This window comes from Pan paniscus, chromosome X (genome assembly GCF_029289425.2).
Source record: "Pan paniscus chromosome X, NHGRI_mPanPan1-v2.0_pri, whole genome shotgun sequence".
Lineage (NCBI taxonomy): Eukaryota > Metazoa > Chordata > Mammalia > Primates > Hominidae > Pan > Pan paniscus.
The window spans coordinates 117,687,047-117,705,878 of NC_073272.2; the positions used below are offsets into that span (position 1 = coordinate 117,687,047).

Consider the following 18,832-nt stretch of genomic DNA (forward strand, 5'->3'; position numbering starts at 1 on the left):
ACAAAGTCTTTCCATATTCACTGTTAACACTCCCTCTATATAGTCACTAGACCCTGAATTTGAAGTCTTAGTTTTTCGAATTAATCTTCCCTACCTCCAATTTTCAGTTCCAGATTATCATACGGGCTTTTACTTCCTTTTTGGTCTCTCAAGAGGCAAAGTCCTTTGTTATCTGGTCTTCAACAGACACAGTTTTTTGGCTTCTGATTGAAAGAGCACTAACTTCCTGACTACCTCTCATCACCCACTTGACTAGTTTCCCTCTGGCTGCTCCTAGGATGTCCTGTTTCTCCCTATCTCCTCCTCCCTGCTTGTGATAGAGGCTCTGCTTCCACACTATTCCTGGTCGCTGTCCACAGGGTTATAACATACTGAGTAGTCTGCAACTGTCCCTGGATCCTGCACTTTGCAGCCACCATCATGTATTCTGTACCCAACTCTCATAAGCTTCTTCCTGACCCTGACACTGATCATCTCACATGTTTTTTGTCTCTTCTTTTTTTCCCAAAAACACTCTTGAATTTGGGGTTTCATTTTATTTTATTTCATTTTTTTTAGACAGAGTCTCACTTTATCACCCAGGCTGGAGTGCAGTGGTGCGATCTCAGCTCACTGCAACATCTGCCTCCCAGGTACAAGCGATTCTCTTGCCTCAGCCTCCCCAGTAGCTGGGATTACAGGCCTGTGCCACCACGCCCGGCTATTTTTAGTAGAGATGGGGTTTCGCCATGTTGGCCAGGTTGGTCTCGAACTCCTGACCTCAGATGATCCACCTGCCACGGCCTCCCAAAGTGCTGGGATTACAGGCATGAGCCATAGTGCCCAGCCTTGGATTTGTTTTTTACAAGTCTACACCTATGAATCACTCACCTAGCATGTTGGGCTGCATGTGCTTACCTTCTTCCAGTTTATACTTTCCTCCCATTAAAAAATTAACAATACACATCTTCAAAAGTATGCCCACCACCACTAATTGCCACAAGCATTTACAGATACTTAAGATTCTTATGTTTATATTTTAACACTCCCATTTTCTGAACACACCTCTCCAAATTTCAGTCACTTGGAGGAAGGAAGGCATTTGTCCAGATGTCTCCGAGTATTTATGGCTGGAATCTTCAACCTGACAATGAAATGACAAATCTTCACAACACGAAAATATAATGCAATGCTCCCTCAAACAAACTTTGTTTAAAGTGTTACCTAAGGACCACCTGCATCACAGTCATTTTGGGGAAGTTTCTTAAAATGCTGATTTTGGCCGAGCACAGTGGCTCACACCTGTAATCCCAGCACTTTGGGAGGCTGAGGCAGGCGGATCACGAGGTCAGGAGATTGAGACCATCCTGGCTAACACGGTGAAACCCTGTCTCCTCTAAAAATACCAAAAATTAGCCGGGCGTGGTGGCAGGCGCCTGTAGTCCCAGCTACTTGGGAGGCTGAGGCAGGACAGTGGCGTGAACCCAGGAGGCAGAGCTTGCAGTGAGCAGAGGTCGCACCACTGCACTCCAGCCTGGGTGACAGAGTGAGAGATTCCCTCTCAAAAAAAAAAAAATGCTGATTTTGGGGATCTCCCAGAGATCAGAATTCAATAGATCTGGAGTGAAGTCCCAGAATCCGTATTCTAACAGGCTCTCCAGTTGAGTGTATAGTTTGAAAACCACTGCAATAAGAGATGCTGCTTATGTAGCTTTGTTCACTTTAGGCATCAAGATCTTGACTGTGGTCAGCAGGCAATGCACCCATAACAGTGTGTGATGTATGGGAAGTTCTTTAACTTGAGACTTTATGAAGACAGCAGAGATATCTGTTAAGAGTAATTGAAACTGGCTGGGCGTGGTGGCGGGCGCCTGTAGTCCCAGCTACTCGGGAGGCTGAGGCAGGAGAATTGCTTCAACCCAGGAGGCAGAGGTTGCAGTGAGCCGAGATTGCGCCATTGTGCTCCAGCCTGGGCGACAGAGCAAGACTTCGTCTCAAAAAAAAAAAAAAAAAAATGACAGAGAGAGTAACAGAAAGTGAACTCTAACAGCAAGGACTATATTCTTGCTCATGCACACACAGATACACACTACTTGTTTACTTACTACATATATTTTAATAAAGCAAACTACAAGGGTCTGTGGTGGGTTTTGATATCAATCTCCAGATCCTCTTTTCTCAGGAACGGACCCTGCCTACATTTTCCTTTCAGATTCTGGGAATCATTCCCTGTGTCTCCCAAGTTGTCATACCAATGCTGACTGACGTGGGAGAACCAATTCTTGCTTCAGGGTGCTTATTAGGAATCCCATGCACTTGCTCTAAGTATCAATAATTAATTTATTCCTATATTAACCTTTATTTCCTTCTGATGTGCTCTGCAAGTGGCTGGCTATCTGCTGTACTAGTTAATAGGAATTGGCAATACTTTCAGGCAATGTCTAACCCAACAGTTCCAAAAGCGGGGGTTGGTTGGAAGGGAAGGGGGTATATGAAAATAATCTGAGGAGCTTTTTCAAGTGACATGTGCTTTCTGCCCAGGAAACATGAGATTTTGGCAAAACCCAAGTTTGTGGATGGGGGATGGGGGTCGAGAATCCCTGGTCTAACCAGCAATCTGCGTTCTCTAAAGCTGTTGTATTCTCTCATTTTTAAAATCAGCATTCTTCAAGGTGAGAGAATGCGAGGTGCATTTTAAATCCCTTCTGCTTTTTTTTTTTTTTTTTTTTTTGAAAAGCCACTCCTGGTTTGGAGTCTAAGCTGAAAACAAATTCTCCCATTTCCTTCACTACACAGGTCCGTAACACAACACTTCCTCAATAAAACCATGAACATTCCTCCTCTACCATCCCAACCCTTACTCCTGGGGGAGCATTGGCTCAGGGTATTACTAGTTAATCACTTCTTGCCTTCAACCCCCTCATTTACAGAATGACTTTTGGATTTACAATGGGCATCCTCAGAGATTGATGGGGTCGAAAGTCTTTCCCAGGGATGGTATGATACATGGCCTAGACTTCAAGTTTCCTACCTATGATATATGACAAGGGGAAACTGGTTTCTGTTACTGGCCTCATTGACTTTCATTCCTCATTGAATGGCTGTCCACTAACAAATGTAGACTCAAAGGGAGAAAACTTAGATTTCAAGCAAAGAAATCAATGACCCCTTTTTAAAATTTATTTATTTATTTAAGACAACTTAATTCATAGGTTCAGACTCCTTTTTAGACAAAAGTTATGGATCCTCAATAATAAAGTAGCTCAGTTTCAAATGGATTGAAACTCTATCCTTCCTCAGCAGACTAGATAGCCTCACACTCTCTTGGAAAAAATGAACTCTCACCTTTTACCCAAACAGTGTTTGATCCACTTTCTGCAGTTATCCAGCCCAGAAAGTAACTGGCCTCTTCAAGGACTTGCTGCCAGTAGAAGTAGCTATGGCACACTCTCTGATCCAGGACTTCAAGCACCATTATTTTCAAAGACACTTGATACAGTTTGGATCTGTGTCCCCACTCAAATCTCATGTTGAAATGTTATCCTCAGTGCTGGAAGTGTTGCCTGGTGGGAGGTGATTGGATCACGGGGGTGGTTTCTCATGAATGGTTTAGCACCATCCCCCTAGTGCTATTCTCGTGATAGAGTTCTCAAGAGATCTGGTTATTTAAAAGTGTGTAGCACCTCCCCCTTCTCTCGCTCTTCCTCTTGCTCCAGCCATGTGAAGTGCTGGCTCTCCCTTCGCCTTCCATCATCATCGTAAGTTTCCTGAAGCCTCCCCAGAAGCTGATGGCCAGCATGTTTCCTGCACAGCCCCTGGAATTGTGAGCCAATTAAACTTCTTTTCTTTATAAATTACCCAGTCTCAGATATTTCTTTATAGCAGTGTGAGAACGGACTAATACAACACTATAATAACATATCCACTGCAACAACTATGTAATAGCCTAATCAATACAGCCCCCAAAGGAGAACTTTTATACAGTTTACTTTCTGCCTAAAAGACTGCTTCCATGACAACTCCATCAGAACTGAATCCAACCTATCCAAATCCCCATCTTTCTGTGGAATAGAATTTAACTGAGGTTATACGGCAGAAGAGATAGCCAAAGAAATACCACCCAGTATAGCACATCTTAAAATGATGATACATTATAGATGGCTGATAGATGGATAGACAGATAGAATATATCCTTTTAAATGCATGACTGATGGTTGAGATGGCGAGAGTAAGAGCCAGTAAGGATACGTTAGCACTAATCCAGAAGGAAAAGGAAGCTATAAATCTGGCATTTCCTTTTGGATAGCTACTGGTTCCTAGCAACCCTAGAAAGTAGGTTTTTTTGTTGGTTTGTTTTTTGTTTTTGTTTATTTGTTTGTTTGTTTTTGAGATGGAGTCTCAAAAACAGCCAGTCACCCAGACTGGAGTCCAGTGGCGCGATCTCAGCTCACTGCAACCTCCGCCTCCCGGGTTCAAGCAATTCTCCTGTCTCTGCCTCCCAAGTAGCTGGAATTATAGGCATGCCCCACCACACCTGGCTAATTTTTGTATTTTTAGTAGAGACGGGGTTTCACGATGTTGGTCAGGCTGGTCTCGAACTCCTGACCTCAGGTGATCCACCTGCCTTGGCCTCCCAAAGTGCTGGGATTACAAGCATGAGCCACCATGCCTGGCCCCTAAAAAGTAGTTTTAACGGATCACTCAAGTGCATGGGGCAAAGGAGACAACTCCCAGGGCCCAAGCAAGGTTATAAATTGGATCAGACACACACCATCCCCCTTCTTCTCTGGTTCAAGTCAGACCCCCAAATGGTAATGGATGAACAGGGGGTAAAACTACCACTCAGAGGCAGATGGTAGAGGTATGGGCCTGCCTCGGTTTTAGCTCTGTGAAGTATGGGGAAAAAATGAGGGGAAAAAAAAGAACTCCTTGAAAGCTTCATAACCCCAAACTTGTACTCAGGTAGGTCTAGGTTCAACTTTCACATTATCTGTATGATCAAGACATCTCACACTGGAAATTAGGCCTAAAATCATTCTGGATTGATAGCGTTCCCAAGTTACTAGCAGGGTTAAGTGCAACTCTTCTCTGGAAGAATACACTTTAAACCTAGGCCTCAAAGAATTTCCAAAGAGAAAGTTCCAATGAATATATGTTCACAAATAAAGATCATAGTACACATTTTAAAAACACAAAAGACAGGTTAAAGCATATGGGGGATATAATAAGAAGGACCACTGCGTATCTAATGTGAGTTCTAGAAGAAAATATTAAGCAGAATAGGAGAAAGGCAATATCCAACAGTTAATGGCTGAGAGTTTTCCAAAATTAGTGAAATATACAAATCTTCAGATTCAGGCCACATTTAATTAGCATCTTCACTCTGTCTACTGAATTAATTAGGCTAATGCCAACCCTTCATTAGCCCACATGAGAATCCTGGATTGACCACAGTCAAGGCACCCAGTCATGATGTCAGCCTCTAAAAGAGCAAGGGACAATGAGTTTAGTTGCTTGAATAAGCCTCGTGGGTTGTTTCAGAATACTAGAACCGAAATTATGTATGGTCAATGTAGACTTTTTTTCAGAATCGGAAGCAGCATCCAATAGGTGAGCTCTGTTAATTCTAACTCCTAGCTCAGCCATTCTGCAATTTCCAAAAGGAAAAATAGAGATAAAGGTATGCATTTGGTGTGGTATACCAGGAAAAGCATGCACTTTAAGGCTCAGTACTCACCTAAGTTCAAATTTTGACCGTGCCACGTGCTTTAGATTCCTACCTACACAATGAAAATAAAAATACAGTGGAGAAAGGTTTGAGAATTAAATGATTGAGATAACTTGTAAAATACAAGCTAGATCATAGGTACAGACTAAATTATTATTCCCTTTTTACCCTCATCCCTCTTCTTAGGTCATGACTTTCAGACTTTTGCCCAAGACTGAGGCCAGATCCATGGTTCATTTCTAAACAAGTTGTCTACTGTTTTGTTTTGTTTTCTTTTCTTTTGAGATGGAGTCTCACTCTGTTGCCCAGGCTGGAGTACAGTGGTGCGATCTCAGCTCACTGCAACCACTACCTCCCGAGTTCAAGTGATTCTCCTGCCTCGGCCTCCCGAGTAGCTAGAAGCTGGAACTAGAGGTGTGTGCCACCATGCCTGGCTAATTTTTGTATTTTTAGTAGAGACAGGGTTTCATCATATTGGCCAGGCTGGTCTCGAACTCAAGTGATCTGCCTGCCTCAGCCTCCCAAAGTACTGGGATTACAGGCGTGAGTCACTGCACCTGGCCACAACAAGTTGTCTACTCTTCACAAAATGATCATTTTGGGTATAAAACTTTGTCAGAAAATTTGAAAAACTAAAATTATGTCTACTATTTCCCAACTTGAAGAGGTATATGGCAGGTCTAAAGGAACAGATATTCCCAACCATACCAGCCAGCCACTGTGACTTAGATGGGCAGTGTGTAAAGGTGGACAGGATAACAGAAGAAGGCAAAAAATCCAGCAGGGCAAGCTAGGTTTCAAGTCCAGACTTAGTACTGGCCAGGAAACATAGGAAGACTATAGTCAGGGCAGGCTGATATGCTGAAGATTTGGCTTCAAAGGTGAGGAACATAGGCAAAAAACCATAAGTGAAAAGTTAGGGATTTTGTTTTTCAGGGACTGGCCAATGACTAATGGGAGCCCCATCCCCAGATGATATGGATCATGTGTCAGATTCCAGGCTTAGACAATGCAGATGAAAAGCTCAGTCAAGGATCAGGCCATACCACTGCTAACCTGATATATAGTACCATACCTGGCATATAGTGAGCCCTTAATCTGTTATTAATTCTGTTGAAGAAGCAATGAATGATCATGCAACCACAGTGACACCAGATAATGATACTGGAAGGTCACTATTAAGATAAACATTGAGGAATGCTATTCAACCTTTAAAAAGAAGGAAATACAGTCATTTGTGACAACACAGATGAACCTGGAGTACATTATGCTAAGTTAAATAAGCCAGGCACAGAAAGACAACTACTGCATGATATCACTTACATGTGAAATCTAAAAATATCAAACTCATAGAGACAGAGAGCAGAGTGGTGGTTGCCAGGGCCTAGGGGGAGTAAGGGGCCACAGCCAGGAAATGGGAAGATATTGGTCAAAAGATAGAAAGTTTTAGTTAGACAGGAGGAATAAGTTCTGGAGATCTATTGCACAACATGGTGACTATGGTTAATAATAATATATTATATACTTGAAAATTGCTTGCAGCCATAAAAAATTAATGAGATCATGTCCTTTGCAGGGACATGGATGGAGTTGGAGGCCATTATCCTTAGCAAACTAACTCAGGGACAGAGAACCAAATACCACATGTTCTCACTTATAAGTGGGAGCTAAATGATGAGGACACATGGACAGAAAGGAGAACAACACACACTGGGGCCTATTGGAGGGAGAAGGTTCGGAGGAGGGAGAGGATCAGGAAAAACAACTAGTGGGTACTAGGCTTAATACCTGGATGATGAAATAATCTGTACAACAAACCCCTATGACACAAGTTTACCTGTGTAACAAACCCACACTTGTACCCCTGAGCTTAAAGTTAAAAAAAGAAAAAGCGAAAATAAACATGGAAAATGAGACCAATGGCTAATATAAGTTACAGAAAAGAGAACAGAGAAAAATAGGAAGCAGGAAATTAGAAAACAAATAATGGAGAATTTGCCTGATTTGAAGGGTGTGAGTTTTCAGTCTGAAAGAGTTCTGCAAGTGTTCGGCATAATAACACGCACGCGCACACACACACACACGCACACACACACACACGGGAGTACATCATTTGAAAGTCTAAGGTATGAAAAAAAGAAAATTGCTAAAAGTAGATTTTAAATGTTCTCACCACAAAATAGTGATACATATGTGAGGTAATGGATGTGTTAACTAGCTTGATTTAATCATTTCACAATGTGTGTATATATATTTAAAACATCACATTGTACACCATAAATATATACAATTTTTATTTGTCAATTATACCTTAAAATCTAAAAGTATTTGGAATGAAAAAAATAAAGATTGACATTGGAACTGAGCACAAGTTCTAAAGGCAAGCAGATTCACCCAATGGGAAAGACCACAGAAGCAGGGATCAGGCAGTCCCTAACATCACATGCGTAGGAGGATTGCTGGGGTTCTGGGGAACATTTTGTAAGTGGGGTTGAATTTGGGGCACAGTGTGTCTGTAGTGTATATGATGCTAAACATTTCTTTCATATCTTAAATGCATGTTAGGTTATTTTTTCTGAATTCACTGTTTTTCTGTTAAGAGAAACACACCATAATGTTCACTCCAGTGTTATATTTATTCCCAAGGGCACTCAAGGACTTCAGAAAGCAAACAGTCCATGTTGATGTATTACACGTGCTTTTATCATGACCTACCTAGATCTGTGGTTCTTAACCAGGAGAGAGGATAAGGATATTTATCCCTGTAGTAGTTTCCTATTGCTTCATAACAAATTACCACAAGGTTAGTGGCTTAAAACAATGCCAGTTTATTAGCTCACAGTTCTGTAAGCCAGAAATCTGAGTACAGTGTGACTAGGCTCTCTGCTCAGGGTCTCACAAGGCTGAAACCAAGATGTCAGCCAGGCTGCATTCACATCTGGATCTTGGGGTCCTCTCCCAAGCTCCTGCTGGCTGTTGGCAGACTTCAGTTCCCTGCAGCCACAGGACTGAGGCTCCCATTTCTTTGCTGACTATCAGCTGGGGGTTCACTCTCAGCTCTTAGAGGCCACCCATAATCCACACCGCATGGCCCTCGTAGGCAGTTCACAGCATAGATGTTTGTTTTCATCTAGGCCAACCAGAGTGCATTTTTCTGACTTCCTCTTCCCCATCAGCCAGAAAAAAAACTCTCTGCTTTTAAAGAACTCATGTAATTAGGCCAGATCCACCTATATAATCTACCTAATCTTTTTTTTTTCTTTTTTTGAGACAGAGTCTCACTCTGTCACCCAGGCTGGAGTACGATCTGGGCTCACTGCAACCTCCGCCTCCCAGGTTCAAGCGATTCTCCTGCCTCAGCCTCCTGAGTAGCTGGGATTACAGGCATGCGCCAGGACGCCCGGCTAATTTTTGTTGTTTGTTTGTTTGTTTGTTTTTTATTATTATACTTTAAGTTATAGGGTACATGTGCACAATGTGCAGGTTTGTTACATATGTATACATGTGCCATGTTGGTGTGCTGCACCCATTAACTCGTCATTTACATTAGGTATATCTCCTAATGCTATCCCTCCCCCCTCCCCCTCACCCCATGACAGGCCCCGGGGAGTTTTTGTATTTGCAGTAGAGACGGGGGTTTCACCATGTTGGTCAGGCTGGTCTCGAACTCCTGACCTCGTGATCCGCCCACCTCAGCCTCCCAAAGTGCTGGAATTACAGGCATGAGCCACCATGCCCAGCCTAATCTACCTAATCTTAAAGTCAACTGATTTGGAACTTGAATCACATCTGACAAATCTCTTCACCACAGCGTCTAGATTAGTTTGGGACTGAATAACTGGGAGATGTGTGTATACCAGGGGCTGGGAATACTGGGGGCCATCCTAGAATACTGCCTACCACAACCCCCCAATGTTGAGATGTACCCATTTAGATAAAGCATACCATAAAAAATGAAAAAAAAATCAACCAATTGCTTTTTTACTTGCTGCAATATTATTATTTTAGATATTTCATTCATTAACATGCTTCATTTGTTGCAGGCTAATAAAACTCCAAACTCTGGAGAGGTAATGAAAAAATAAAAAAATAAAATAAAATCAAAGTGTAACCTGAGGCATGTCACCACTTTCAACATCTCAGTTTTCATATTTGTAAAGCAAAGGTGATAATATGATCTTTCCTACCCTTAAAGTGCCTAAGAGTTCAGGCTCTGAATTCAGAAGGCCTTGGGCTCAAATCCTGACCACTAAAAACTCACTGTGAAACATAGGGCAAATTACTTAACTCTTCTAAACCTCAATTTCCCTACCTGTAAAATGGGTATAATAGTAGCATCTTCTTCATATAGTGTATGAATTAAATGAAATAATATATGCAAAGTACTTAATGTGGTGCCTGTTACCTAGTAAGCACTAATTTAATGATAGTGATTATATTATCATTAAATAATAGATGAAATTGTCTTAGAAAGTATGAATAACTATTGTTATGTAACATATTATTGGCCGGGCGTGGTGGCTCACGCCTGTAATCCCAACACTTTGGGAGGCTGAGGCGGGTGGATCACGAGGTCAGGAGTTCAAGATCAGCCTGGCCAACATGGTGAAACCCCGTCTCTACTGATAATACAAAAATTAGCCAGGCGTGGTGGCACATGCTTGTAATCCCAGCTACTCGGGACACTGAGGCAGGAGAATCGCTTGAACCTGGGAGGCGGAGGTTGTGGTGAGCCAAGATCGCGCCACTGCACTCCAGCCTGGGCAACGAGAGCAAAACTCTGTCTCAAAACAACAAAAACAACAAAAAAGAAACAAAAAAACATATTATTACTAGGTACACACAGAGAACATACCATTAAACAGGTACTGTACACATATGGTGGACATGTATAGTATCTGCACATATTATTGCATATTTATTTAATGCACCACCTTAATTGTGTAGTCAAAATTCCCATTTATCTGTCTCTGAACACATTCAGTGTAAACATATCAGTATATATTCCCAAGATAAACATACAACAGAGAATTGATAACCATCTTTGAAAAGATGAAAGGTTTTGTATGGACTTAGTAACCAGAATCATAACCAGTGGATGAAAATTACAGAAATGTAGATTTGGGCCAAATATAATGAAGAAATCTGCTAACATTAGAGGTTACCAAAAAATTGATTGGATAAATACTAAACTCCATGTCCTTGAATGACCATTTACTGGTGAAGTTTGTAGAAGGAATTCATCTATGAGATATGAGGCTTGGACTGATGACCTTTAAAGTTCCTTCTCACCTCCAGATACCATCACATTGGGGATTAGGTTTCAACATATGAATTTTGAGAGAACACAGTCTATAGCACCAGAAAATTCTAGTTGTTGCTGTTGAGTGTGTGTGTGTATGTGTATATTAGCCTGGTGACTGAAATTTCTATATAAATATTTGCCTTTAGATTGAGTTTCAAGCATTTAAAAAAAATAAAGATGCCACGGGTGGTAGACAAAAGACATCTTCTCCAGTTTGTGACCCAGAATAATTTTTTTGAAGGATAAAGTTCATATGCCTTTATTCATTTCTCTTTAGATCACGCCATATATACTCAATGTGTTGAAAAACAAAATTATGCTTAGTCCATATTGTTAGAAGTATACCTCCAACCTTGCTCCAAAAAGCTTCCGATCTGTTTCACAGATTCACCATTTCTAGTTGCTTTAGAAATTACCATTACTTATTCTCTTTATGTGTCAGGCTTGCAGTGCAGAAAATATGACTTTCTACCGGTAGACTAATTGCATTTCAAGATTTGCTTTGTGGGTATTTTTTCAAAGTTCAGCTTCTTGGTGGTATTTATTGAAGTGTTCCAGAAACCATCTTACCTACAATAGGCCCAGGACTCATAGTTATGCACTATGTAGGAAATGAATTTTAGATCTTAATTTTGTATGTAAATCTACCTTGTATATGATAGGTTATATATTTTCTTTTAATAATTCCCCCTTATTTACAAGGTAATACATATTCGCTGTAGAAAATCATTACACAAAGGTACAAATAAGGCACAAACCTCCTATTATTATTATTTTAATCAGCAACAAAAGATGCTCGCCGTAAATCCTTTGTGAATATTTTTCCAGAATTCTCCATACACAGAGGTATACACACATGTGCATAGATAAATGACTGACATGAATGGGATTATTCTATACACAGTATTCTGTAACATCTGTTTTCATTTAACACTTTATGAGCTCTTTTCATGTCAATGTATATAGAGACTTACCCCTTAATAACTTATATAAACATGTTGCTACTGTCTGCTAGTATCCTTTTGTTTGTCTGTTTGTTTTGCTAGTATCCTTTCCTTGAAAAAACATCCACTGAATATTCTATGCAGTCCTAGTAAGGAAGATAATCACAGTAGTCTCTCCTGATTTGGCGAGTGGCAAGGAATCAGCTGACCCAGGCCTGAACAAATGAGAGTTCTGTATGCTCCTAGCTAGATGGGCCTCCTAAAACCAATCAACATCCTCTCTGAGATTTAATATATAAACACTGACAGAGAAAGTCTCACTTCCTTTGGGACTGAGAGTTATTAAGACATTATAAGCTAAAGTTCCTTGCAGCCATCTTCACTAACTACAAGAAGGAAGTTGTTTGCAGTAGGAAAATTGAAGCCAAAACACAAAAAGAAGCAGATGGACAGAAAGAGAGAGTGTATTGATATATCTTGGGCCCTGGATCCAGCCATACCTGAAGCTACCACATCTGGACTACAGTCAGTTCTGCTATAAAGGGGCATGAGCATTCCTAAAAACCACTCTGCTATGCAAAATTGTTCAATAAAAACCACAAGGCTTATGGGGAAAATGGGGTAGGGGCACAACATTCAAAAATTTCACCAGTGATATATACACAAAAAGATATGAACCTAATAAAAATGGAAGCACAGTTTTACACATGTAAAATGATTAGGAAATACATAAATGCTACAGTAAAGATGGTACTTTACTTTGAAAAAGACCTGAAATTTGCTTGTGGAAGTAGGTATCAGAAGGGTTGCAGGTTGTAGACCAGGTACAGTGGCTCATGCCTATAATCCCAACACTTTGGGAGGCCAAGGCAAGAGGATCACTTGAGGCCAGGAGTTCAAGACCAGCCTGGGCAACACAGTGAGTAATATTTAATCTTTTCCTGTCAACATTATGTCTCAAATCACCTAACACTGTACATAAAAAATTATTTTTCCTGAGTTATCACTTTAGCTCTTGCTTGTAACAAAAGGCTACACGCATTAGGATGTACTTGGAACACTGATGTTCTGAGTGACTGGTTACCCTTGGGGTTGAGGCAAAATTAGCCTCAAGGATGTTGCCAGTTTGTATTATTCTTGCCAAGAGGAGAGAATGAACATCCCACAGATAAGTTGTTCCATACAGTGGCTGTGACCTCTAGTCTTTGGAGAGTAGTGTATTTGCTATGCAGATAAGGAATTTAGTTAAGCATAAAAATTTTCCTTAAACCCACCTTACCCTTAGATGTATGAAATTTTAATAGTCATTGGGAATGAGCCAGGTAGGGAAGGTTTTATTCTTATTTTTATCTACACACATGATTTTGCAGCATCATATGATCTGCTGAAACCATTTAATTTGAGGGTATTTTTAGTTCTGAGGTACCCTAGAAAATAGTATCTTATGGACGAAGGATCTGAAAATTTTTCTGTAAAAAAAGCCTGATAGTAAATACCTTAGGCTTAGGCTTGTGGGTCACACAGTCTCTGTCCCAGCTACTCAACTCTGCCATGATAGCGGCCATGTGCAATATATAAACAAATAGTCCTGGTTATGTTCCAACAATATGTTATTTACAAAAACAGAGAGTGGGACAGATTTGTCCAGTGGACCATAATTTGCCAACCTCTGCTTTGGACCAATAGTTTTTCATTTGTTCTTTTTTTTATCGGGCCTTAGGACAGTCTCCGGAGATTCAAGGAAGGTCAAACAGACAGGGACCTCAACTTTGAAACCCTGTTTCAAATAGAGCAGTTTTTATTTGTATACTATATGGACTTTTGCATAAAATTAAGTTTGATTAAGGTTCCATTTCTAATACAGAGAAAAGCTTCAAAACCACTGCCTTGGATGATACCTAAAATCTGCTGCTTTAAAACTCAAGAACTGATATTTCAGGCAAAATAAACACATCTTTTACATCTTTAAAAGTGATGATGGGGCCGGGCACGGTGGCTCATGCCTGTAATCCCAGCACTTTGGGAGGCCGAGGCGGACGGATCAAGAGGTCAGGAGATCGAGACCATCCTGGCTAACACGGTGAAACCCCGTCTCTACTAAAAATACAAAAAAATTAGCTGGTCGTGGTGGCTAGCACCTGTAGTCCCAGTTACTCGGGAGGCTGAGGCAGGAGAATGGCGGGAACCCGGGAGGCGGAGCTTGCAGTGAGCAGAGATCGAGCCACTGCACTCCAGCCTGGGCGACAGAGCGAGACTCCATCTCAAAAAAAAAAAAACAAAAAAAAGTGACGATGGGCAGTATTTATATGTGTTTTAACGTTTCCAGCAATTCATTCTAGCAATTGGCTTTCTCATGCAATTGATAAAAGCATTTAAACGGAAATTTTAAAAGCTCTAAAAATGTTACCAGTTTATCATTCCTATCCATTTTACCTTTTTCTAAGTATAATGTTTAAGGCAGCTTAAAAGGTCCAAGAGAGCTGATATGGTATATTGAAAAAAAACAAAGCACCAAACTAGGACTCCGGATTATTAGCTTTTTGTAGGCAGAAACTTAAGTTGTCTTTTTCTGTTTTGTTTTTGTTGTTGTTGTTTTTGAGACAGAGTCTCCCTCTGTCGCCCAGGCTGGAATGCAGCAGCGGGATCTCAGCTCACTGCAACCTCCGCCTCCCAGGTTCAAGCAATTCTCCTACCTCAGCCTCCCGAGTAGCTGGGACAACAGGCAAGTGCCACCACGCCCCCCTAACTTTTGTATTTTTAGTAGAGACAGGATTTTGCCATGTTGGCCAGACTGGTCTCGAACTCCTGACCTCAAGTGATCCGCGCACCTCGGCCTTCCAAAGTGTTAGGATTACAGGTGTGAGCCACTGCGCCGGATCTAGTTGTCTTTTTAATCTGTCAATTGTCCTCAGCATCTAGAACGCTTCATGACACCAAATTGTATATGTTTACTAAACTGAGCGACTGGTTTCCACACACGGCATTTTGTTTTTGTTGTTGCTGTTGTTTTGTGTGTGTGTGTGTGAGAGACAGGGTGTGGCTCTGCTGCCCAGTCTGGAGTGTAGTGGTGCTATCTCAGCTCACTGTAGCCTCAACCTCCTGGGCTCAAGCGATTCTCCCACCTCAGCCTCCACAGTAGTTGAGACCATAGGCACATGCCACCACACCCAGTTAAATTTTGAATTTTTTGTAGAGACAGGGTTTCACCATGTTGCCCAGGCTGGTCTGAAACTCTTGAGCTCAAGAAATCCGCCTGCCTCGGCCTCCCAAAGTGCAGGGATTACGGGCGTGAGCCACCGCGCCTGGAACTAACACCTCTATCATACAGAGAAAACTAACTTTTTTTTCTTTGGAAGCCATAAATTCACTATTAGATATCTAGGAAGAGAATACATTCAGGTAGTTAACATCTTTCCATAAATATATATTTCCCTACCTTATATCTGGTATCTTTCCATAATCCAAAAAGAAAACAAAAAAACCTATCTTAGTGAGCAAAACGTTTTTAAAAGTTAGTACTTTGAGTTACATTTTTATACCTAGGAAGTTAATTAACATGTTTAAGACACATAAAACCTAATAATTTTTAGGTTTGACAAAAGTCATACCCTCACAAGGATCCACAAATCCCTTGTCTCCAATTCTGAAACTTCAAAAGCTCTGGAAACCAAGTTTCTGTTTTTTTTTTTTTTTTTTTAGTAATTTATTTGACAGTCAAATAGATCTATCTTAAACTTATTTGGCAGAAGCGTCTGACTCAAACTGAATGAGGCTATTTACTTGTATTTATTTATCCCGTATGAACAATCATATATCTTGCTGCAAAAATATTAATATATTTGATTACGCAGTGTTTTCCCTAAACTCCCTGGGGTATTATAGAATATACAGTATATGACATTTGGTTTTTACCCAAGTCCACTAGACCACAGCAGACCTTGCCCTGATTGCTTGACAAAGTCTAGAGCCCCTTTCCAGTTTCTCTGAGACCATACCCCTGGCTCCAATCCAGCCTTTTCTTGAATACTAATTGAGGCTGCACGAACAGCTCAAAATGCCTATCATGATGTCAGTTGGAGAAATAAATATGCTGTGTGATCATACTGAAAGTCAATGTTATCACCTTGATGGTCAATGACCCGTGGTTTAAGAAGAAACATCTCGGTTTTTTAAAAAGTACCTTTCTATTTTTATCACCGGACGCTGGGCAGTTGAGGATCAGAATTAAGCCATTAGCTCGTAGGCTTGCAATGATATCTGCTCAATAAATATTTACCATTTAGCTGACGCACATCTTGGGCAGTATGTAAGAACTTCTCTCACACTGTGTTGGCAGCGACAGACATGTGCGGAGAAAAAGTAACCGGAGGCCTAATACTGGCTCAGCTCCAGCAATAAATCCATCATTACACCATGGAACTGGCACACTCCCCGTGTATATCTCAAGGACCCCACCCTCTGGCCGGCAGGATCATATCTAGGGATCTCAATTAGAGATCTCGTAGTGAATAAGGGCGAGTTATTCTCGTAACGCCAGAGGTGGTGGACCTGCCGACGCCCTAGGGTGGGACATTCCGGGCTTGGATAGTAAGACATCGTAAATATACGCCAAAATGTCCACACCAACGTTTCCCGAGAGTATTTCTTTACAAGTAAAAGACCGACTCAAAATCATCCCTCTCAAAACGCGTCTCTTTGGAACTGCAGAGTTAGGGAGTAAGACTTTCTGCCTGACCCCACCTACGTCGGGCGCGCGCTCTCAGAGCCAGGGCACCACGCTGCTCCTGCGCAGGTCCTAGACTCCTCCCTTCGGGAGGCTCACCCCCTCCCTTCTCGGCTACTTCCGGCCCTCACCGAACGCCCTCAACGCGCTTGCGCCGTTTTGATAGGCTTCTCGGGCAGAAGTAATCGGAGCGCTGCCTCTCTGGAACCGCCCCCGCCACCTCTTCGCCCCGCCCGCGTATTACCGCCCCTCCGAAATCTCGCGAGGGTAGGTGCGCGTCGGTATTTTGCGGGCAACTAGCTCTTCCAGCTGCTGTAAATTGCTGCTGCGGGAGAAACTGGAGCCGCTGTAGCCGGCGCGCCCTTCTTCCCCTACTGCGAGGAGCCACCGCCTCTTTCGCGCTCCTTATACACCTATCACTGGGAGCGGTGGCAGCAACGTTCCCTGGACCAACCGCCGCCTCTTCAGGCGGCCGCTTTGCCGGTCATTCCCGAAGCCCGGCAACTGAGGGCGGCCCCCTTTCCTTAACAGTCTCCTCGCTACAGATCGTCTGCTCCCTCAGCCTTGCCCGAGACCCACTTCCCCAGTCTCGCCCGGGTGGAGGTCGACGAGGAGGAGACAAGAGTCACCCTTCCTCCAGGCGGCGCCGGCCCCCTCACCCGCGGGTGTGTCCTATAAATGGCGTCGGAAAGCGACACCGAGGAATTCTATGATGCCCCTGAAGATGTGCACCTAGGGGGCGGCTACCCCGTGGGGTAAGTGACTGCAGCTATGGCAGGAAGCCGGGCATCCCAAGCCCCCCGCATCTCCTGTGTCTTCCCCCTACACCCCTCCCAGGTCCCGCTGTGTCCGCCACCGCTGTTCCTCCCCGTCTCACTGGAGGACTTCAGAACCCAGACCTGGGGCTTCTTAGGGCGGGGTGACTCGGAGAAGGGGGAGTCAGCCACCTCGGGCAGCCTCCCGGCCGTTTCCCTACTGAACGGTCCCAGGGTCGGTCTCGGAGCCCGTTTCTCTTCTGATCCAGCCTTCTGTGAGGGGGAACAGCTTACGTGCCTGAGTCGGAGATTTGTATCTGTGGGGTTCTGAGCTTACCTTTCAAACATCCGTTTTGGCCTCGGGGACCGTAGATTAAAGGAGCAGTAACAGGAGAAATGTAACTTGTAGATTTTATTCTCCCGTTTACCGCTAACTTACCTATTCACTTCAGAGGTGGCTGTAACTCTCCCCTATTTGCCGTCCTCTTTTTCTTGCACACAGCGAAAAGGAGCGGGGGGAAGGTTGGGTATTTGCTTAAGAAAGTCCTCTAGCGAATGTACTCTAGATCAACAGTGTTTTATTAAAATAACACCTTATCGTGAGGTAAAGGAAATCGAATACACGGTCCCTATTAGGCAGAATGCGGTCTAAAAGGATGGCCAGACAGAAGAAATGTGCACAACTGACTGCAGAGGGACAAACAAGTGCTGAGTAATCTGGTGATTGGAAGGAGAGCCCCAGCTTTGTGTTCTTTATCTAATTCTGCAAGATGTTTTAGTGGTGATTAATATGGGTGATTCTGAATAGGAAGTACAGTAGTTGGAATGCTCGCTTGACTAGGACTTGTATTTACTTACCCACTTCTCCACTTTTCAAAGTTGGGGTAGTGCTTTAAAGCGATTTCGCCGAACTCCCCTACGAATGTACGTGGAAATAGAGGCAGTGAAATATATTTTCATGCTGTAAGAACTTGAGGATTGGTAAAATGTAGATGTTAGTATAAAGGACTAATATGGTTCGAGAAGTTCACTGCCTTCAATTCTCACACTTACTCCGTGGGAGAAATAACCCGCTGTGATGCAAGTATAGTTAGCCATGCATGCTAGAAGTCATTCTAAAAACTAATGTATGTTTATACACAATATGCACCAAAAAGTTACAGTAATAAAATCAGAAAGCAATGTACGTTGGTAGATTTCAGATGTTTGTCTTTCCACCAACCTTCATGTCACTGTTGTGGGATTTTGGGGTGGCAGTGGCCAATCTTGAGATGGCACCGAATCTCCTTCAAGTTCAATATCTGAGACAAGTTTAGAGCTAGGTGTAGAGCATAGGAAATACATTTGGGTTTTGAAATGTATTGGATTTCCGTGAAACTTAATTTTTGTGTGTGTGGT

At 42.4% G+C, this 18,832-nt stretch overlaps 1 protein-coding gene across 2 annotated transcripts in view; it reads left to right on the forward strand.

Annotated features, from left to right (window-relative positions):
- Positions 1-16,829: 16,829 nt before the first annotated feature.
- WDR44 (WD repeat domain 44) overlaps positions 16,830-18,832 on the forward strand; it is a 106,788-nt gene continuing 104,785 nt past the window's right edge. The window contains exon 1 of one of the 2 annotated variants that reach the window (XM_034949366.3): positions 16,830-17,434. In XM_034949366.3, the coding sequence (XP_034805257.1) occupies positions 17,358-17,434 (77 nt within the window). In that variant the 5' untranslated portion in view covers positions 16,830-17,357. The remainder of the gene's footprint in view (positions 17,435-18,832) is intronic. The other variant, XM_034949367.3, reaches the window with a different exon arrangement.